Raw genomic sequence first — 22998 nt, 5'->3', positions numbered from 1 at the left:
GATACAAATGAACTTATTTACAAAAGAGAAATAGATTCACAGACAGAGAAAACAAACTTACGGTCACCAAAGGGGAAAGGTAAAAAACAGGGGAGGGATAAATTAGGAGTTTGGGATTAACATATAGTAGTGTGTACTACTATTTATAAAATAGATAAACAGCAAAGACCTACTACATAGCACAGGGAACTATACTCAATATCTTGTAACAATCTATAATGGAAAAGACTCTAAAAGAATATATATGTGTGTACATATATCTGAATCACTTTGCTGGACACCTGAAACTAACACAACGTTGTAAATCAACTATATTTCAATAAAAAGTTTAAAATAAATAAACAAATATAAATGTAAGCCCCTGTATCCACTGCATGTGGGAATCTCCTGCTTTCTTCCAGTTCACTCCCTGTGCACACGGCATCACGTCTCACCACATCCTTTCATGGGTTAAACTCATCCTGGAGCCCTGTTGGCTACTAACCGTGGAGCACAGCTCCGGAGCCAGGGCCACGTGAGTAGGAAAAATCCGGGCCGCGCCGCCCAGTCCTAACTGTGTCAGGTGCCACCCAGGTGGGCCTGACTGTGGGCAGGCTGCTGGATTCCTTTCTCCGCAAGCTCAGCAACAGGAGTCACCCTCAGCACACCTCTGGGCTCGGCCTTCGCGGCTTACATACGGGCAGCCCAAGGGGACCGGTGAGTGACGGCCCCGAAGCCCCAGGGGGCTGGACGAGTGTCTGAGAGTTGGAACCTCCTCCCAGGGCCTCCTCGGAATAGTAAGATTGTTTCAGGCCTGGTTCTCAAAAGAAGCCCCAGATTAGATAAAATGTCTGTGTTAAGCCTTTGAACTTGAAAGGGATGACAGACCAGATGGAGGGGCAAGTCTGTGATCAGCGGAGGAGGAGGTGGAGTCCTAGAACCAGCAGTGGAATCTTACAGAACAGAAAGAAATTTCTCTGCAGGCTTCAAACACGGGAGCCGGTACCTCAATCGCGCGCGGGGGTGCTGAGGAGAGACGCAAAGTGACTGGGACTCGTTGTCTTCACCTGGGCCCTGCTTTGCTAATTAGCTGTAGAATCTGAGTCGTTCCCGCTCCAAAGATAGTTTTTCCTCTGTGTGTTCGGGACCATTCTGCGTTCTAATTTGTTGCTTTTCGTTCCCTCCCTGACCTGTTGGAGATTTAATGTTCTCTGGCTTCTCTGGTTGTGCTTTATTATTATTATTATTATTATCAATATACATGGTTCAATTGGTTTAAAATAATTCCGCGACGGGCCTCATCGGTGTCTTCAGATAACAGACCCAGCTCTTGGTCAGGAGCAGCGTTCATCGGGGCCATGCGTACAGAGCCCGGGAGCCCTGCCCCTACATGCATGTAGAACATGTGTGTGGTCAGGTCCTCAGGACTACACAGAGGTGCCATGGCCACCCAGCCTTCCCAGGTGTTCATTCTGAGAGCCAGGGCCAGCCCACGCCATCAGTGTGTGATTCACTGCCGTCAGTGAGATGCAGGGGTATTTAGCTGGGCCAGTTCTCAAGCTTTGGTTTATTTTGAAAACATCCAGAGAGCTAATAAGAATGCATATTTCTAGGATCTCTCCAGAATTAGGTATATTAGGTATGATTCGGTCAGATTTGGTGGGGCAGGGGGGCCAGAAAACCCAAAATAACAGAGGCTTTTACTAAGTAGAACTTGTTCTCTCGCACGTGAAAGTGCAGAGCTGGGTGCCCGGCTGGCGCCCAGGGACCCCGGCCACCATGTTGCCGCCCCAGCCTGGTGGCTTCCACGTTGCGTCTCTTGGTGGCTGCTCCTGGCCTAGCGATCACGTAGGACTCTCAGCCAGCAGGAAAGGACCAAGAGGAGAAGAGCATGCCTTCGTGCCCGTGGCCAGGGCCAGCTGTTGAGGGCCCAGGAGGGATGTTTTTGAGGACAAAAAAAGGGGAAAGGGTGACAACCCACTCTGCACAGCCCTCAGGGGTGGAGACCAGGAATCTGCCTCTTTAAGCAGCTTCCTCAGTAGCCACGATGCAGGGGTCTCTGGACCAGCTGCAGGAGCACTGACCAGCTCACCTGCACTCACAGCCACACACCAGCCTTTGGCCTGCTGAACGGAATGCCAACAGTGCCTTTTACATAAAAATCGAATCTATCCTCAGCACCACCCAGGAAGTGAGCTCCATCATCCTCATCACCAATGATTCCAATGACTTCTCCCAAATATTTGACAACTCAGATACCAACGTCTAACACGTAGGTAGATAAGGTAGGAAAGAGTAAAAGGAGGCGTTCAGAGAGAGAGGGGGACGGGGAGGAGAGGGGAAGAGAGCGGATACAGGGGAAGAAGAGCAGGGGCGAGAAAGAGGCGTCATTCCAGAGCAGCTGGTGGACGCCTCCAGCGACCGGCTCCTGCCGGCCCGCGTCCTGCGCAGGGCACCGTGGCTCCTCTGTGCGGGGAGAAGCACTTGGCCTTTGGGGAGTTCTCACCTTTCCTAACTGTCTCTGCCCATTTAGAAGGGTCGGCTGGGCCCGCGGGGAGGGAGGCTTTCCTTTCGTAGATGCAAGTTCAAGGTCTGCACCTTTCAGGTGACACCGTAAAGACCACTGTGTTCCAACCATCTTAACTGCCCCCCGTGCAATACGTTGTTCTTATTTTCCGTGTACTCATGTTGGAAGTTCCAGTTCCTATGACTGAATATCAAACTACCCCAAAGCTCGGGGGTTTAAATCTGACATTTACTGGGCTCCCAAGTCTGCCGTTTGCGCGGGGCTGGGGCGACCGGCGCATCTCTGCTTTGCGCTGCGGCGTCAGCTGGGGCGGCTCCTCAGGAGGGTCGCTGCCTCCCGTGCCTGGTGGCGACGGCTGTCAGCTGACACCTCGGCTGGGTCTGTCACCTAAAACACCTCGATGTGGTCTCTCCATGTGGCCTGGGCCCCCTTGCAACGTGGTGGCTGGTTCCACCGGCGAATTTCCCAAGAAGGAGAACCGGGGCGCGCAGTACTGCCCTGTGACCCAGCCCCAGGGGTCTCATTTCTGCTGCATTCGACTCTGATGCAGTCAGAAGCACTGCCCGGTTTCAAGGATATAAACTCCATCTTTGGGCGGAAAGCGCCAAGGTTTTGAAAAATCATTTGGGACCAGAAATACTGTTGTGGCCATGTTGGGAAAACCCCATTTGCCACACAAGCTGAAAAGATTTGCTAAGTTTTCTTTCTATGGTTTATATGGTTGTATTCAAAATATATACATATACATAATATGCATTTTTTAACTGCACCTGCACACTTTGTCCTAAAATTCAGATCTGGACTTTCTTGAAGGCCGTGGACAGGGTGTATTATGTGACAGAGCCCCGCTCTCATTGTATGAAAGGTAGGCTTCCTTATCTCAGCTTTCTGTAAGCTTAGAGGTGAGAAATATTAAAAGTTCCTTAATAAGTAAGACGCGTAGCCTCCCATCCAGATATGTACGGTCTACGCGTAAATAGTATGACTTTTTACTACCTAAACCATTCATGGCAAATCTCCCAACTGTCTACCATTTCTACTGAATATCCGATCTATTCTTGGAAGAGATGCTTGAATGGAAAAATATAAATTGTTTATGAAAGCCTTTAAGAAATAGTAGCAACAAGTGTCTTAAGTATAGGAACAGGAAAATGTGACTTTCTCCCCATATCTGTGATAATACTTGCTAGTGATAGCAAGAGTGTTTGGGGCCCTGTGGATTCATGAGCGTTCATAAGTGAAACGGTAACTTCCAGAATCCCCAAGTTGTAACGCTCCAGTCTGCTCATTCTGTGTTTTTATCCTGTTGAAATGTTGGCAGTTTTTCAGTCTAGCTAATGTTTCAGCAATTGCTAGATGCCAGAAACTTGAAGGGACCTTATCATTAATGAACCCCATCTTATTCCAAGACTTCATAGAACCGTTCGTGCTCTTTAGGGAAATTCCGCACACGATGTGCGTTTCATCCTCAAACGCTGCGAGCTGATAAAGGGGTACCGACCACCCTGCTTCCTCCTGAATAGAATGGCGATAAGTGACTCTCAGGACTCACTGACTCAGCGGCGAGCAGCTTCCTCCGGACCCTCGTCGCCGTCACACGCTGCCTTGCTGCACTGTGTGCGACCGACTTTCATGCATCAACTGCAAGGGTTGGTCTTCGGTACGAACTTTGCTTCTAAACCACGGAAGAAAGCTTTCAAACAGCTGAGGAGTTCTAACGTTTTGATTACTTGTCTTTTACACCATTTATGTTCGCTGAAACCACATCTTGGATAAAAGAGTTCCGAGCAATTTGTTCTCTGGGCCAATGACAGCAGATTCTCCCAAAGTTGGAGCTGATGCCCATGAGTTGGCGCAGAGGGTGAAAAGGCGGCAGGAAAGGACGGAGAGGCAATGCAGACCCTCTGAGTGGGAAGAAAGGCAGAGAGCCCTGTTGCGAATTGGCTACGCTCACGTCGATCCACTTCCTTAAAGAGCTTCTCCTGTTCCTCTCAAAATTCCTGTTTTCCCCAGTCTACGGGATCTCATTTCGCTCCTGACACAGACTGAGAAGGAATCACTGACTTCCTTGAAGCCTGTGTTTCGAGGCAGCCCTTCTTCAGTTCTTTTGTTCTGTCCTGGGACTTTACTAAAAAGCAGGAACAAAAAAGCCCTTAAAATGATCAAACACTTTAAAAAAAAATTTATTGACGTAGAGTTGATTGACGATGTTGTGTTAATTTCTGCTGTATAGCAAAGTGACTCAGTTATACACATATATATTCTTTTCTGTTATGGTTTATTACATGATATTGAATATAGTTCCCTGTGCTATATGGTAGGACCTTGTTGTTTATCCATTCTATACATAATAGCTTACATCTGCTAATCCCCAACTCCCAGTCCACCCCTCCCCCACTCCCACCCTCTTGGCAACCACAAGTCTGTTCTCTATGTCTGTGAGTCTGTTTCTGTTTCGTAGATAAGTTCACTTGTGTTGTATATTAGATTCCACATGTAAGTGATATCATATGGCATTTGTCTTTCCCTTTGTTACTTACTTACTATGATGATCTCTAGGTCCATCCATGTTGCTGCAAATGGCATTATTTCCTTCTTTTTATGTCTGAGTAGTATTCCATTGTAGACCTACACCACATCTGCTTTAACCATTCATCTTGTCAATGGACATTTAAGTTGTTTCCATGTCTTGGCTATCGTAAATAGTGCTGCATGTATCTTCCAAATTAGAGTCTTTGTCTTTTCTGGATATATGCACAGGAGTGGGATTGCTGGATCATATGCAACTCTATTTTTAGTTTTTTGAGGAACCTCCATACTGTTTTTCATAGTCGTTGCACCAATTTACATTCCCGCCGACAGTATAGGAGGGCTCCCTTTTCTCCACACCCTCTGAAACATTTATTATTCGTAGACTTTTTAATGATGGCCATTCTGACTGGTGTGAGGTGGTACCTCACTGTAGTTTTGATTTGCATTTCTCTGATTATTAGCAATGTCGAGGATCTTTTCAGGTGCCTATTGGCCATCTGTGTGTCTTCTTCGGAGACATGTCTATTTAGGTCTTCTGCCCATTTTTCAATTGGGTGTTTTGTCGTTGTTGTTATTGAGTTGTATGCGCTGTTCATATGTTTTGGAAATTAAGCCCTTGTCGGTCGCATCATTTGCAAATATTTTCTACCAGTCCGTAGTTTGTCTTTTCGTTTTGTTAATAGTTTCCTCTGCTGTGCAAAAACTTTAAGTTTGATTAGGTCCCGTTTGTTTATTTTTGCTTTCCTTTCTATTGCTTTGGGAGACTGACCTAAGAAAACATTGATAAGATTTATGTCAGAGAATGTTTTGCCTATGCTCTCTTCTAGGAGTTTTATGCTGTCGTGTATTATGTTTAAATCTTTAAGCCATTTTGAGTTTATTTTTGTGCATGGTGTGAGGGTGTGTTCTAACTTCATTGATTTACATGCAGCTGTCCAACTTTCCCAGCACCACTTGCTGAAGAGACTGTCTTTTCTCCATTGTATATTCTTGCCTCCTTTGTCGTAGATTAATTGTCCAGAGGTGTGTGGGTTTATTTCTGGGCTCTCTATTCTGTTCCATTGATCCATATGTCTGTTTTTATACCAATACCACACTGTCAAAAACTTGTGTTTTTTTAAAAAATTTTTATTTATTTATTTATTTTTAGCTGTGGTGGGTCTTCGCTTCCATGCGAGGGCTTTCTCCAGCTGCGGCGAGCGGGGGCCACTCTTCATCGCGATACGCGGGCCTCTCACTGTCGCGGCCTCTCTTGCTGCGGAGCACAGGCTCCAGAGGCACAGGCTCAGTAGTTGTGGCTCACAGGCCCAGTTGCTCCGCGGCATGTGGGATCTTCCCAGACCAGGGCTCGAACCCGCGTCCCCTGCATCGGCAGGCAGACTCTCAACCACTGCGCCACCAGGGAAGCCCCAAAACTTGTTTTTCATGCTGTATGGTGTAAGGTGGAACCTCTAAGAAGGTAAACAAATAGGTGGAAGAAAGCCGAGCGTGACACTGATCATTACAGAGGAGTTATCTCAGGTGCCCAGGCTGGCACAGCTCACTGTGAACCCAAAGGGTATCTACACTGGCACCCCACCTGCGGAAGATTACCTGAACCCGAAGGAGCCTGAGAGTGCTGAGAGCTTTAGACCACACAGACCATCTTACTTTGGCAAAACCTCGAACAATGAATTATGCCCACCTCTCCCATCCCCCACCTCTTCCACCATCAGCAGCAGTAACATCGTAGCAGTCACACCTCTGCCCTGATTTCCAGGACCCAGGTGCTGGATCTGCTCCCTTAAACCTCACAGTAACCCCGTGGGAAATGACCCCATCTCACAGAGAAGAACATAGAAGCTCAGAAAGGTTAAAGGCCACACAGCTTATAAGTGGAGACATTGGAATTCCAGCCCATGTCTGAATCCAAAGGCCACATTCTCTCCTACTGAGAACAGCACAGAGTTAGGGCCTTGCTTCCAAAGAGCCCCTTTGTAATTTCACCTGAGAGCAGGTGACACGTGTCATCACATTGACTGCATGTCTACTCTGAGAGAGCAGCGCCTGGAGGAAAGGGACCAAGAAGAGGCATGTGGTGATGTAGGAAAAAAGAAGATGGAAAGTTCTGGGTTGTGCAAGCCGTGTAGAGTGAGCAGCCTTACGTGGCACCATGGGGTGGGGGTGAGGGTGGGACCTTCTCTGAGCAGCAGAGGGTGATGCCGAAAACTCACCCTTTGTGCACTGGTGCCAAATCGAATCTTGAAGACAGAGTTGTGGGTGAAGTAGAAAAGAACAGCTTTATTGCTTTGCCAGGCAAAGGAGGACACAGAAGGCTCGTGCCTCTCAAAACCGAGTGCCCCAGCCTAGGAGGATTTGGTGAGTTTTATAGCATTGGGTTAAAGGCAGGGTTGCTACTAAGGATCAGGGTGTGTGCAGGGCCTGCATTCCTTTAATCTGGCCTCAGGTGGTCTCCTGATGAGCTTCTCTGGTTCTCAAGTTTATCAAACTGTGACCTTCTCTGGGATGAAGAATGCTTCATCAACTAGTTAACATCTTCCATTTGTTGGGGGTTTTAGTTCTATAAAGAGCTCAAAGATATTGTTCTGTGTATCCCTTGAGTGGGAACCAGGACCCTGCCCCAAGGCTGCACTAGTGTTTCGTGGCTGCTCCTCCCTTGTATTCTGCACCCCCTCCCTTCCCTGATCAGCAACTGTTTGGATCCGCACTTTGGAACTCAGGGAAGGTCATGGAGGCTGGAATCTGTTCCCCACAACCAAGAAACAGGGGACACAGAGAGGCTTTCGTGCCCAGGAGCCCCATAGGATCCTGCTTGGTTTCAAGGAGAGGGCTTTCTGGAGGGATTGGAGGCCAAGCTGAGAGGCACCCAGAACCTAGCTGGTTAATTTTGACCAGGGCTGGCTCCTTTAGTTTGGTTAACCAAACACGCACTGGTCCCTGGCTGTGGTGGGGCCAAGGACAGCGGGTGGGCTCCTTAGTCCTGCAGACTTCTCTCCACTTCCATCCAGTGCAGCAGCCTGTGGGCTCAGGCTTGCTGCTGCTGTTGTCAGGTTTGAGATCAGCCACCCTTTCCAGGGAGGAGGCATGGGAATTCCAATTCAGGGAACGCATCTGGAGGAAGCTTTAGAGCATGAAGCCTTGGCACTAGGTTGTTAGCCGAACAGAAGTAACCTTGAACCTAGATTCTGCACATGAGGCTTGATGCCCTGGAGCAGCCACAGTGAGGACTCCTCCTCCCTTTCCCCCTCCCACTCCGCCTTCCCCTGTCTTTCCTCCTCCCCCTCCTCCCCCTCCTCCTTTTTTCCCTCCCCCCTCCCACTTCTCTCCCTCCTTTACCTCCTCTTTTCTGTTCTTCCTGTTTTCCTCCTCTTCTTCTTCTTCCCTTTCTCTTACCCTTCCCCCACTTCTTACCCCCTTCCTCCTCCTGCCCTCCCCCTCCTCCCCTCCCCTTCCCACTTCCTGTCCCAGCTTTATTGAGCTGTAACTCACACACTATACAACTCATCCATGTAAATTGTATGATTCAGTGGTATTTTGTATTCCCAGAGTTGTGCAGCCATCACCTCCATCAGTTGTAGAATGCTTCCTCACCCCCAGAATACACTTCAAGACTTGGCTAAGGCTCCGGACCCCTCTCCACCCCTCCCCACCTCCTCCTTGAACAGGTCTAGACACTGGGTATACAGTGACAAATAAGACACAAGTCCCCTTTTATTAAAAAAAAAAATCTTTCTGCGTGACTTTCTTTAGTACTTGTATTTGTGACCATGTATGTTACAGTATCCCTGTAGATGGGGTGGGGGTTACATCATGAATGTTTCAGAACAAGCCTCCCCCGAGTCACTCTTTCCATGGGTAGAGCATCTCTGCCTCAAAACTTCTATATCCAGATCTTTCACGAGGAAAGGAACTTCTGATACACCATGGACATAGAAACATCTTAAAATGAATAGTAGGATATGTACTCAAATGTTGGCCAATCAGGAAGGGTTTTTGCCTATAAGGATTCCTGCCCTCGATAACTTAACTGTGTAATTTAAGATATACATAAAAAAATGATAATGCAAATCTTTAAGTGCTGTATCAGCTTACAGTATTACTGACCATCAACAATGGTGATTAGACTAGATCCCATTTGTTCATCCATCCATCCATTTATTCATTATTCAGTCAATACATATGGATATCTACAATGTGTCAGACACTATTCCAGGACTAGGAGTGTATCTTATATTTTTATATTACCCACCATGCAAAGCACATAGGAAGACTCAGAAAACACTTATCATTTAATATTGAAAATGCTATTTGGGGGGACTTCCCTGGTGGTCCAGTGGTTAAGACTCCACGCTCCACTGCAGCGGGGCACGGGTTCAATCCCTGGTCAGGGAACTAAGATCCCGCATCCTGCACAGTGCGGCCAAAAAAAAAAAAAAGAAAATTCTGTTTTTTGCTGTCTTTCACCACAAAAGTTTAGGAGCCAAAAAAGTAATTTTTTGCTTTTCTTTTCCAAATGCTGTTTTTGTTGGGAAGCTTTTCGATCCCCTGAACTAGCCTCGGAAGATAAATGAGTAAACTTCACTACATTAATTTACATTTCAAAATTCATCATGATTTATGCCCTATTTTGTTTATTGCTCAAATAAGCAAAATCAGAACTGATTGCATGATTATTTTGAGATGTAATAAGTCCAGATAATTTTATTCTTCCTTAATCATGTTTTTTTAACCGATCCATCTTCACCCTGGAGATGATTCATCACAGAGCTTACCATAGATTCTTTAAAATAAATAAGTAAATAAAAAGACAGAAAAATGGGGGGGAGGGCACCAACCAACCCCAAAATAAATACATAGCTTCATGCATTTTCTTTCTTGTTCTCTCTCTCTCTCCCTCTCTCTCTCTCTCTCTCTCTCTCTCTCCCTCTCTCTCTCTCTCTCTCTCTCCCTCTCTCTCTCTCTCTCCCTCTCTCTCTCTCACACACGCACACGCACACGCACGCGCACGCGCACGCGCACGCACACGCACACGCACACGCACACGCACACGCACACACACACACACACACCCCCTTCAGAATAATCCAGTCCGTGATGGAAAATCATTTCATGACCATGAACCGGGTGTTGGGCTCCAGGCAGACAGCACTACGAGTGGTCCTCCACGTGTGAAGTCGGCATCCAGGCCCCTCTGATGGAGAAGCTTCCTCCACAGGGAGCCATATGGAAGCACAGCCAGAGGTCAGCAGATAAAGCTTCCTTGGGTTTACTTTGGTCTCCTGTCTGAGGGTCTTTCTACTTTGTTCCTCAGTCAGTTGGAGATTTTTTTTCCCCTTGACCAAAACAGGAGATTGATCTTCAAACAAAAGTTGATCAGCTCTGTGTCCTCGAGCAAATCACTTACCACTCAGGGCTTCAGTTTCCCTGAGAAATGAAAGGTTGTTAGTTTCCTGGGGCTACAGTAACAAATGACCACAAACCGGGTGGCTTAAAACAACAGAGATTTATTTTCTCCCAGTTCTGGAAGCCAGAGGTCCGAAAGCAGGGTGTCAGCGAGGTCGCGCTCCCTCTGACACCTGTAGGGCCCTTTCTCACCTCCTCCGGCTGCGGGAGGGTGCACTCAGTCCTCGGTGCTCCTGGCTTTGGGCGCGCCGCTCTGATCTCGGCTTCCACCATCACATGGCCTCTCCCTCCGTGTCTTTTCTTCTTCTTATGAAGACTCCAGCTGCTGGATTGGGGTTAGCCTCCCCTCCTTTTCAAGAATGACCTTATTTTAATGTGATGACAGCTGCCAAGACCCTACTTGCAAATAAGGTCTTATTCACAGGTACTGTGTGTCAGGACTCAGGATATCTTCCTGGGGACAGAATTTGACCCACAACGTATAGCTTTGGCTACTTGACCTCTAAGATGCCTGCAGCAGGTTCCTAGTTTGCATGACTGGGGGGACTGTGGTGTCAGCACCAGAGGAGGGGACAGAAGGGGCTTAGTTTCACTCGTGTCAACGCTGAGGACTAGTGGGCTGTCTATGTGGAGACACCCTGTACGCCGTCTGAGGTCTGGGGGGACAACCGGGCTGGGGTGCAGTGTTGGTGCTTCTCAGAGTAGGAACTGAGGTTGACCGTGAAGGAATCACCAGGGTGGGGAGCGTGGAACGGGAGGAGGAGGTGCGGCTGGTGGAACCCAGGACACTCACTCTTAAGGAGCAGGCAGAGGAAGAAGAGGCCACAGAAGGAGAATTGGGCAACTCAATGGTGATGGGAGATCTCAAGAGCAGCTTCAGCCTCACAGTGAGATGGAAGCCACGTTCCACTAGGTTGAGGATGGGGTCGGAGGTCAGAAAATGGCCCCGAATGGGACCTACTACTCACTGAGGTCCGGGAAAGAAGACAAGGGGGTGGATCGTAAGTGGATGGAGATGCCGCGTTGGGTTAGGTGTGTTTTGTTTATTCCGGCATTACGCGTCTTTTGTACGTAGATGGGAAGGTGCCCCCGTGGAAAGGAGTGAGAAGGAGGAGAGGATGAAGGTAGAAAGTGCAGATGGAGCAAGTCCTAGGGAGGCTGGGGCTGCGTAAACGTTGACTCCACAGAAAAGGGAGCTCCTATACTGGGTGGGAGTGTACGCTGGTGCAGCCACTGTGGAGAACAGTATGGAGGGTCCTCAGAAAACTGAAAATAGAGCTACCACAGGATCCAGCAATCCCACTCCTGGGCATATATCCAGACAAAAATTATAATTTCAAAAGACACATGCACCCCTATGTTCATAGCAGTGCTATTCACAACTGCCAAGACATGGAAGCAACCTAAATGTCCATCGACAGATGAATAAGTAAAGAAGATGTGGTACATATATACAGGGGACTATTACTCAGCCATAAAAAAGAATGAAATAATGCCATTTGCAGCAACATGGATGGACCTAGAGGCTATCATACTAAGTGAAGTCAGAAAGAGAAAGACAAATGCCATATGATATCACTTATATGTGGAATCTAAAATATGACGCAAATGAACATATCTGTGAAACAGAAACAGACTCACAGACATAGAGAGCAGACGTGTAGTTGCCAAAGGGGGAGGGGTGGGAGAGGGAGGATTGCGAGTTTGGGATTAGCAGATGCGAACCGTTATATGTAGGATGGATAGACAACAAGGCCCTACTGTAGAGCACAGGGAACCATATTCGGTATCCTGTGATAAACCATAATGGAAAAGAATATGAAAAAGAAAATATACATATATGTATAACTGAATCACTTTGCTATACAGCAGAAATTAACATGACATTGTATATCAACTATACTTTAACAAAATAAAATTTTTTAAAAGTTACCTACAAAAACACACAGGGGAACCTTAAATGCATATTGCTAAGTGAAAGAAGCCAGTCTGAAGAGGCTACACTCTGTATGATTCCAACTCGATGACATTCTAGAAAAGGCAAAACTATGGAGACAGTAAAAAAAAATTCAGTGATTTCCAGGGGCTGGGGGTCAGGAGGAAGGATGAATAGGTGCAGCACAGGGGGTTTGTACGGCAGTGAAACTCTCTGACTCTGTGCTTGTGGATACGTGACACTGCACATCTGTCAAAACCCATAGCGCACACGAGGCTGAGCGTGAACCCTAATGTAAACTGTAGAATTTAGTTAACAATAACGTATGGATATTGGTGCATCAGTTGTCACAAATGTACCACACTAGTGCGAGAAGTTCATAATTCGGGAAACTGATGCCAGGAGAGAGGGGATATATGGGAACTCTGTAGTTTCTGCTCAGTTTTCCTGTAAACCTACAACTGCCCCGGTAAATAAATGTTAATTTTCAAAAAGAGCTAATGACTAAAAAAAAGGAATAATAAAGGTTTACCAAGCAGGTAAGTGGGAAGGAAAGGATTTGATGGTTCTAGGCTGGAATGGAAAAGGAGGTACAGAGGAGGAGCTGGCTTAGACGGGAGAGGGGATGCCTCATCCTCGGACTCTGGAGTGAGGATGGACGGGTACCTATATGTGTGGGCAGAGGGGACGCCCTGCCTCTGGTGGCAGGGAGCCGGGGTGCCAGCTGAACCTTCCTGGAAGCAAAGGCTGGACCTACGTTAAGAGTGAGGCCTTTGAAAGACCAAAGGGCAGCAGCAGGATTGGGAGGGAAAAGCTTCAGGCCGCAAGGCAGACATGGCAGCTGCAAGGCTGGGAAGAGGAGAAGAAGCCGGATTGGGCCTCAGACTCCCGCATGTCTGACCACCTGGGACAACCCAGTGGGGAGCTGAGAGCAGAGACTGCCCATCGAGGACCCTGCACTGGGTGAAAGTGTCAGGCTCCAGTGCCCCGGCCACGATCAGTCGTGGGCCGGGGGCTTCCCAAGGTGAGCACGGCCTGGCCTGAAAGCTGAAGCCGACTCCTGATGTGAGCAGCTGGGGGCCGAGCCGCAGGTTCTTCCTGGAAGGTGATCAGAACCGGGGGCCCCTTCCTGTCTGCCCCACAGGTGGGCCTCTGCTCAGAGGCAGTAGATGGAAGGGGATGTGAAGAGAGCAGCAAAAGATTGGAGCTGTTGTTGAGAAGAACATGCCCACCCAAGACTTGGTTGTAAGGACCATGACGGGAAGGGTTGGAGACTCCAGCTGGCTCCGTGCTTCTCTCTGTGGCTTCCAGGGGTCTATGAAGGAGGTAGATTGAACATAAAACCAAGTTGGGTGTTTGCTAGGCTTGTGAGAGGGGAGCCATTCAGTGGGAGATTGGAGCAGAGGATGAATGACCATCAAGTGGATCATTGGAGGGGGAGGTGGAAGAGATAAGGCTGAAAGGCACTTTTAACATGAAAGCAAAATAATCCGACACAGTCGCAGGCAGATGCAAAAATACAGGCTTATTTCATAGAAACAAATGGGGAGGACGTGGTTGAGAGCTGACTTCTCTATACCCAAGTTCCCATCGAATACAGAAACGTAGGACATGCGTTGGCTTGCTGGGTTCTGTGGAGCAAATTTGTCCCTACAGATGGTAGATGATTGTGCCTCTGGTTAGAATCACACCTAGATAGTGGTGCATGGTTGACTTGAATATTTACCAGTTTACCCGTGAGTAAACAAACAGGCATTTTTCAAATATCTACTAGGTAAGCGCTGTGCTACCTGGTTTCAGTATCTATAGTGTGACACGGTATACGATTGAGTCATGTGGTCTGTGGTCCTGTGTGATCAGCCCCGGCGCGTGCTCTGTGCCTGCGGAAGCTGGCGCTCGGCCGCTAGACTTCGGATGCCCAGCCCGTGGTTCTTCCTGTCACTGTGCTGCCTCCACGCTGGGGGCGCTCGTCTGATGTGTCGGTGATGGGAAATGTGCATTGTCTCTAGAGCGGGTGTAAAGGTCTCCTGTGTGCGGGGGAGCAGAGGTCATAGAGCTGGAAGGTGTGCGTGGCCGGCGCTCACCCAACCTCCTGAGACACTGGATCCACTGGAGGTACCGTTTCCAGGTGGCATTTATGGAAATTGACACTTGTTAGATTAAAGAGAAGTTAGTCTGCTGTTCCTGAATATCCTAGACACCTGCTAGAAACCATAATCTAACAAACTGAATTTCAATACTAAGTAAGGCTGTTTCTTTCTGATCTCTTACCCTGTCCTCTGTGCTTGGAAACTTCTAAATCAACCCAGGCCAGGTGAATTCATTAGACCTTCAAACCTGCAAAAGGTCTTTTACTCAGGGCCACCCCCATAACCCCTCCATCCTTACTTATTTGCTTATTCAAATGTGTGTGTTGAGTGCTGATGCTGTCTAGATATGGAAGTAATTTTTTTTTTCAATTCAATATCGAGATTACAGTATGGTGGGAAGGGAATTCTCTAACTGTTCTTTATTTCCTATAATAATGTTTATGACCAATGAGACATAAGCTATTAAAATTCTTTGGAATTTTTTAGCTTTCCATTTTGAAGAATTTTGGGTGAAGAAAAGTTGCAAAAATAGCATAAAGAATTCTCTTCTATTCCTCAACCCACTTCTCCTACTGTCAGTGTATTTTATAACCCCAGTATAATTATCAAGAACAGAAAATTAACATTGGTACAATATTATTCACTCAATTACAGACCTTATTTGCATTTGACCAGTTTTTCTACCAGTGTCCTTTTTTCTGTCTCAGGATCCCACATTCCTGTAGATGTTATTTCCCCTCAGTCCCCTCCAGGCTATGACGTTTCCTCAGTCTTTCCTTGTCTTTCGTGGAAAGAAAGATCACTTTTGAAGATCACTGGTCAGCTGTTTTGGTGAGCGCCTCCATTTGGGTCTGCCTGAAGCTTTCTCATGATTGGAGTAAGGCGATGCATTTTTGGCGAAAATACTGTTACCGACCCACCCAAGTTGGTCCCCAACCAGGGGTCTCCCGCCCGGTGTTGCTGGAGCCAGCAGAAGGGGACGGAGCTCAGTTCAGAGGCAGAGAGAAGCTTTGTTCTCTGAGCGGAGAACGGCTTAGGCTCTAGAGCAGCTCTCTCCCGCCAGGCTGGGGCGGGGCCGCTTTATAGGGTCTGGGTGGCGGAGGGGGTGGGGTTGTCGGGGGCGGGGCAGCCGCGCCGCTCACGCTCCAGATCGCAAAGTGCCGGGCGCAGCGGTCCTGCGCACGGCCCGCTGCCGCCATCTTGAATCGCGGTGTCGTGAGCAGCGTCTGTAAACACGGCCCTGAGCCGAGGTGTCGGGCGCAGCCGTTTTGCGTCAGAAACTCTGGTCTGAGCGGGCGAGGCCTCTGCACGCGAACCCCTGTGAGCGAGTGGAACTAGACTAAGCGCAAAGGAAGAAAAGGTTAGACTTATTACCCAGATTCTGTTTTCATTCTCCGGGAATCGTTGACGGGGTTTGCTGGTGACACTCAGCGTCGCAGGAGCTGCATGGGTGCAGGACGAAGCCGGTGCGGGGAGGGTGCGTGTGCGCGTATTGATGTGCGCACAGGTGTGCGTGCACGGGGTTTGCCGGTGACGATACCATGTATAGGATGTTGTCTCTCAGTGCATCTTGCTAAAGGTTTGTGATGTTGTGTTTCACTTCTGGGGGTGTTGATCCGGATCTCTGGGTTGAGTTGCTGTCTGCCAAGCTTCTCCCTGCAAAGTTGCCATGTCCTTCCCGTTTGTGGTTGATAAGTATCCTGCGACTGTGCAAATCTTCTTTCTCTTCAGACTTTCACCCACTGATTTTAGCATCTCTCGGTGGGTCTTGTCTGCAAGGTTCATCACTGTGGTGTTCGTCCAAGGGTGATGCTCCTTCCGTCTCCCCTTCTCCATTGATGGATTGGAATTCTCTTGTGAGGAAGAGCTGGCTCTCCTCCCCCGCTTAGTTATATATTGGATTATTTATATTAGTAAGGATTGATTCATGGATATTTATTTTATTCTATGGGTTAATCCAGTATTATCATTAATTTTTTTTTTTTTGCTCAAATTATTCCAACTGTGGCCGTGGGAGATCCCTGTAAGTTAGGTTCTGCCTTCTGTTAACAAGCTCTACCATTTTTGAGTATTTCCTTACTTTCTGACCCATAAGATGTTCCAGACTCATCCTGCATTTTTCTTGTTATAGCCTGGATAAATTTCTTCTCCTAGGAGCACTATTTTTTTTTTTTTTTTTAATTGGAAGATGGTGCTGAGACAGCAACATATGAGCCCACTGGGTGGTCTCGTTGTTACTGGTTGTTATTGGATCTAGTCTTCTCTATGAACAGAGCAAGGACATGCATGTATGTATACTAACCTATGGACTCACATATCTGGATTTTGGACCTATCTGTATGTATGTGTGTGGATGTATAGGTGAGAAATGATATCAGTGTAGTTTCAATTTGTATTTCTCTAATTTTGCATGTGTTTGAGTACTTTTTAATACATTTGAGGACCATTTTTCTATATTTGTGAATTATCTGTTCATGTGGTTTTCTTATTGTTTTGTTTTGGTCTTTTATAACCTCCATATTTTAGAGTTATTTATGTAATAGGGATATTAGCCATTTTTCCATGGTATTTGTTATTAATATTTTCTTCCAATTTTCTATTGTTTGTGGGGTTTTTGTCTTGCAAAAAATTTTTAATTTTTATGTAAATTTACCCCTCTTTTATTTTATCACTTCTGGATTTTGAGTCATCCTTAGAAAGCCTTTCCCTCCACAAGGTTAGAGAGGAAATCACCTATGTTTACGAAAATACTTTGAAATATTAAAAACATACAAATGGTAGGATTTGCTAAAATCATTTGGAAGCTGGAATGCTAGACGCCCTTCCTCTTCTAACTGCCTGGGTACCAGCCTTCCCAGCCAAGTCCTCTTGTCGTGGTCACCCCTTACTCCATACCTTATCACCCACCTTCAGGCTTCCCTGGTTTCTCCAGACCCATCTCCACGCCATCTAAAACTACCCTGGAGCTTTGCAGACTATCTTGTCTTCCCTGACACTTTTTACTCTGAAATGTATTCTGCTTTGCCCTGATAGTATTATTAAACATTTACTTTAGAATTTTCTACTGATTCAAGCTCTGAATCAGCGCATCCTTACCCATTTCACCTCCCTTCCCTTCTTGCTTCGTCTTGTTTCAAGCAACTCCTAAAATTCAACGTCTTTAAAATTCACCAAAGACCACTCAACCCTAGTCTCTGTAGATGAATGAGCACATTCATAGCTGTGTCTTCTGCACAAGAAACATAGCTGAGAGTGGATAGGGTGCTCCCCTGACAGAGTCTGGCCTGTTCAGCAGAACACAGGGAGCGGCAGCATCCAGAAGAAACATGAACATCAGTCTCTCCTGCGTGTGTACACAGTGGGAGCTGCAAAACATGCTGAAATATTTAATAGTTATAAAAGTGTTAGTTTTTTTCTTTTTCTTTCTGACTTTTATTCATTATGACCTTTATTTAAGTACATAGACAGGATTTTTTTTAGCATGGTGTTTTGCGTATCAGTAAATTAAGAATGAAAAATGTAAGTGATGTTTGAAAGAAAAAATCCTTCTCCCATGCTTCCTCTCACTCCTTCTCACTTCAGTGTCTCTCTGTCTCTCTGTCCCTCCCTCCCTCCCTTCTTATCAACACAAACCAAAGGGTGGACTCTGTCCTGAGACCACCGGTTTTAAAAGGTCAGAATGACCTGGCATTATGCTTGGGCAAAAACCTATCTGCCAGGAAAGCCAAAGATGGAAATACAAGTTGTGGGGATTTATTACCGTATAGCTATGCATTTCCGTGTTTAATTTTGACTATTATGGATATTTTAAAAAGCTGATCTACAGACCTCTCTGCATGTTCTCTCTTGATGAATATTTACTATTGGAATTAAGCAGTGATGGACCTATTGCAGGTTCATGTAAACTTTATATACATATATAAATATATAATTACATAATTATATATATAAATATATAAATATATATATATGTATATATATGTATCTCTTTGAAGAAATCTAATGGAGGCTGAATGAGACATTTTATTTAATAACACAAGCTCCTGAAATTGATTCAATGGAAGAAAAAGGAGTAAGTTTCAGCTGGAGGATAATATGACAGCATCTTAAATGCTTGTTTCCCACCATTTTTCTTTGCTTGTTTTTTTTCTTTCGATGAATATTTACTATTGGAATTAAGCAGTGATGGACCTATTGCAGGTTCATGTAAACTTTATATACATATGTAAATATATAATTACATAATTATATATATAAATATATAATTATATGTATATATGTATATATATGTATCTCTTTGAAGAAATCTAATGGAGGCTGAATGAGACATTTTATTTAATAACACAAGCTCCTGAAATTGATTCAATGGAAGAAAAAGGAGTAAGTTTCAGCTGGAGGATAATATGACAGCATCTTAAATGCTTGTTTCCCACCATTTTTCTTTGCTTGTTTTTTTTCTTTCAGGGATCCTCAAAGTCTAGATCCACCAGAAGTCAGCAACGCAAAACTTCAGTATGCAGGATGGGGCCCCAAGGGTCAACAGCTGGTAAGCTCGTCCCTTTCAGTGACCAAGTTTCTGTGTTGAAGTTTCCGTTTTATAGACTGACTATATCTCACTCTGCTCAGAATCTGTGTTTGTGTGAATTTAAGTTTTGAAAAAGTCCCCCAGGACATCTGCACGTGTAAATGGCCATTTCCTTTGCTTGAGAACCGTCTTGAAATTGGGAGAGCATATGCCCTGGTTCTGGTACCCTTTATCCTTAAAGCAGTCCCTGACTGGAGCTGTGTGTGTATGGACTATAGACGTACTGTGAATCGGAGCTCCACCTCATCAGAGGGCCACAGATGGGAACGATCAGAATCATGGGGTCATGAAAGGTTCTTCTGCTTTGCTCTTGGAGCTCTGGCTCTTTTCTTTGGCAGGTTTTATGAGAAAAGTAGATGTGCTGGCCATGGTAGAGCCGGGCTCCCTGCAAGTAGCATCTGCAGAATCCTCCACAGCTAGTGTGGCCCTCTCTGCGTTACACCGAATATCTTCATGGATTCCCACTCAAACTGGCAAAACTAAGATGTTTCAAGAAACTGAATGGCCAGGATGGTGTAGTGAAAAGGGGTCTGAACAACCAGTTAGAAGACAAAGGTTCTAACCCTGGGTGTTCACAAACTAGCTGCCAGGCTGCTGTCAGCTGGCCCAGCTACTGAGTGAAAAATCTGGATGAGGTGACCTTACAGGTTTGTCCCAACTCCAGCGTTTCATTTGTCTAAAACCGGATGATAGCTGTCAGTTCCGTTCGGGAGGTTGCAGAAAGTGTCTGCAGTTTGAAGATCAGGTGACATGGTGGCTGATCATGTCACCATTTTCTTCTACATCTTTAAGCTGATTAACGAAGCTGCATTTTAAAAGCTTTCTTTTCCCAGAAAAAGTGCAGAAAATGATCATTTTTTAAGATCTTGGGGCAAGATTCTATTGGGTAGGCTGTCTACTGTCTTAGGAATTAAAACAGTCCTACTTTCCCCAATAGTACAATTATTTTTTCTCGGTTTCATATTAATTCCATTGCCTCAAACTGATGTGAAGTAACGGGAGGGTATCGGCCACAAGCCTACTTTAGCTGTTCCCCGAGGGTTCCTGGCGCTGCACGCTCAGTGAGCTGAGGTTTCGAAAGGCACATTTAAGGATCTAACCCAGTGACAGCAGGTCAGGAGGGTGCTGCAGGCTGACTCGGCAGGATGACAGCAGTCCATCAACGCCGTCAGAAGCAGGAGAGAAAAGTCATCATTGCTCAAAGGCGCTATCTCTTACCCAAGGGAAGACTGCAGTTCCACAGGAGACTGTAGAAGACCTAAGTGTTTGAGACTCATGTGACTGATCTCTGATAGTTACGTCCCTCTGAAAATCAACGATGGAGAACGTTTCTGGGAAGCAGATCTTTCCCGCATCCATCAAGTCATTCCGTAAACGTGACACGGCACCTCCGTAGAGGGCTCTCCCCTTTCTCCTTGGTCCTTTGGGGGCCCCCGGCACCACGCGGGGGAGGGCGCGGGGAATGGGCACCTCACCGAGTGGTCGTCGTCCAGCCTTTTTATAGTCATCCGGAAAAGAACGTCAAGACTTGGGCATTGTCGGGATGTCTTTCTACCTGCCCAGTGATTCTCACTAAACCTGCAGACTCCCGTGGGCCCGTGGGAGAGGCCGGATGCTATAACAAGGTCGTGCCCCCTAGGCCTGCCTTCTGGAAAGGGCTTGCAATTTAAGGAAGAATCAACCCAGAGCTGCAAAAGGAGGCGGTGTGTATTGCACGCATGCACACGCACACACACTTAAGGATTCTGTCTAGAATGCGGGGCAGCCGGGGCCCTGGCCTGATCATTCTCTGGGCAGCTGACTCATTGGCCAGTCCCTCCCCTGCCTGAAGCCACTGCTGCCTCCTGGACAATTGACTTTACACTCACGCCAGGCTGCCCAGTGGACGGGGCTGGGTTAAGTGATTACAGAAGTTATTATAGTCATCTCTTACAGAATAACCAGCAGCATAACTAGGCATCAACTTCTCTGAGAAAGCTCCCCTGCCGACACGGCCGGGTGGCACCTCCGGGCGCCCACGTGTCACCGTGCAGTCTCCTATCACACACAGTTTCCTGCCCACACATCTCTCCGCGGTGAGGTGGCCTTTGGTCTAGGCCTCGAGCACTTTTCATCTGTGTGTTCTGAGTGCCTAGCTCAACACCTGGCGCTGAGGAAGTATTTGTTGAGGTCAAAAGTGAGTGCGCGAGTGGACGCGTTAATAATCAGCTGATACATTCTTGTGGTCCTCAGCCACGTAAACATAAAATAATTGGATGGAGACAAATAGCCGGAATCTGCGTGTATGTTTAGGATATTACTAACGGGGAGGGAAGTTCAGCTTCCTTTCTGCTTCAAGGAAGTAAAGGTTCGGTTAAGTAGTAATTGCTGATGTTTGAGCTTAGTACCAGAAGTACTCATGTGCTCGTGGAATTTTTGAGTTTTTAAACTTTTTTAACTTTGCAGTTTTTATTATACTGTTCTTGTACTGAGTCTAGTAGGCAGTACAGCTCATCACTGAGAAAATATCCTATAGCTTGGAGCAGGGGTCAGCGAGCTTTTCCTGTAAGGGGCCAGGTAGTAAATGTTTTAGGGGATCAAATGCCCTCTTGGCCGTCCTTAGCTGGGGAGGCCTGACCCCTGGGACCAGCACCCCTGGGACCAGGCCTGACCCCTGGGACCAGCACGTGACCGGTCCTCCCAGTGGGCACTCTTGCCAAAGAACATTCAAAACCCACAAGCAGGCCTTGTAAACACTAACGAATCGCATTGCCATTTTATTTTAAAAAGTAAATATTGCTCCCCAAAGGAAATCAACTCTAATTTTAATGAGTAATTCTCCTCGGGAGCAGAGAACACAGCTGCGGTTAAAGTTCACCCGAGAACTTTCCCAGCATCGCCACCTCCTCGTGAGGAGGGGTCTCAGCGATGCATTTGGGTCGGGAACCCCGTAAACCACAGGAAGATGACACTGGGCACCAGGAGGAGCTTAAAGGCATTTTCTCCAGTGCTTCGAGGTGGCCTGCAGTTAGTGGCTCTTACCTCTTAGGGTAGATTTTGTTAGACCTTCGATCACATCGTAGGTCGTGAACACTGCCTGACTGGTCCCTGCACTGTTAGAGGGGAGGGAAAACCTTGACCTTGGGGAGGCCTCCATTCTGCCGGAAAGTCGCTTCTGAAATGGTGCTGGTCTGTGGTCTTGGTTGTTCAAGACGGATAACCAGGTTGTTTCCAGAATTCCACATCATCTGCTGAAAGCCTTACAGATAGGAAAATGGATTTGGATAGATTAAACGGGATTAGTGAGAAAATACACGTAAAACTTTGAACAGATTCCTCCCCCTTGCTTCCCCTTTCTCCCATTCTTTATGCGGTCAGTATACGTAGTGATTTACACTAAAACATAAACTATATCAAAATTTCTCTCCATATTGTATCATTCTCCAGGTATCCTCTGCAGAGGAGTCTCTGCCTAAATTGAGAACGTCTCTGAGTTCTTTGATCTTTTCGTGAAGCCCCGCCCCCGTGCGTGTTTGTCTGTTTATGTGAGGTTTTGTCTCTGCTGACCTAGAATATGATCAAATTATCCTTTCATTTCCTCGCATGTCACCTCTGCTAGAGACATTTAGTAAAAACACACGAACACTGAGGGCAGCCGCAGTGGCCTTCTTTGTGCTTACGGCTGACAGCGTTTGAGTTCAGGCCTCTTCAGGGCACCTTGCAGGCTAACACACCGACACAGGGAACTTGGTGAATTTGTCGCATGGCAGTGTTTTCTTTTAGAACCAAGTGACATGGGAACTTCTACAGTCGCAACTGCACAGCATTAGACAACATTAAGAATTTGAGGGGCTTCCCTGGTGGCGCAGTGGTTGCGCGTCCGCCTGCCGATGCAGGGGAACCGGGTTCGCGCCCCGGTCTGGGAGGATCCCACATGCCGCGGAGCGGCTGGGCCCGTGAGCCACGG

At 46.8% G+C, this 22998-nt stretch overlaps 1 protein-coding gene across 1 annotated transcript in view; it reads left to right on the top strand.

Annotated features, from left to right (window-relative positions):
* The window catches only part of DPP6 (dipeptidyl peptidase like 6), an 824646-nt gene that overhangs the window by 599044 nt on the left and 202604 nt on the right, over nt 1–22998 (top strand). The window contains exon 7 of the mRNA XM_024129132.3: nt 18932–19013. Coding sequence (XP_023984900.1) covers nt 18932–19013 — 82 coding nt within the window. The remainder of the gene's footprint in view (nt 1–18931; nt 19014–22998) is intronic.

Source organism: Physeter macrocephalus, chromosome 5 (assembly GCF_002837175.3).
Source record: "Physeter macrocephalus isolate SW-GA chromosome 5, ASM283717v5, whole genome shotgun sequence".
NCBI classification, from domain to species: Eukaryota; Metazoa; Chordata; class Mammalia; order Artiodactyla; family Physeteridae; genus Physeter; species Physeter macrocephalus.
The sequence above is the reverse complement of the archived record's forward strand: the minus strand, read 5'-3'. Positions and strand labels throughout refer to the sequence as shown.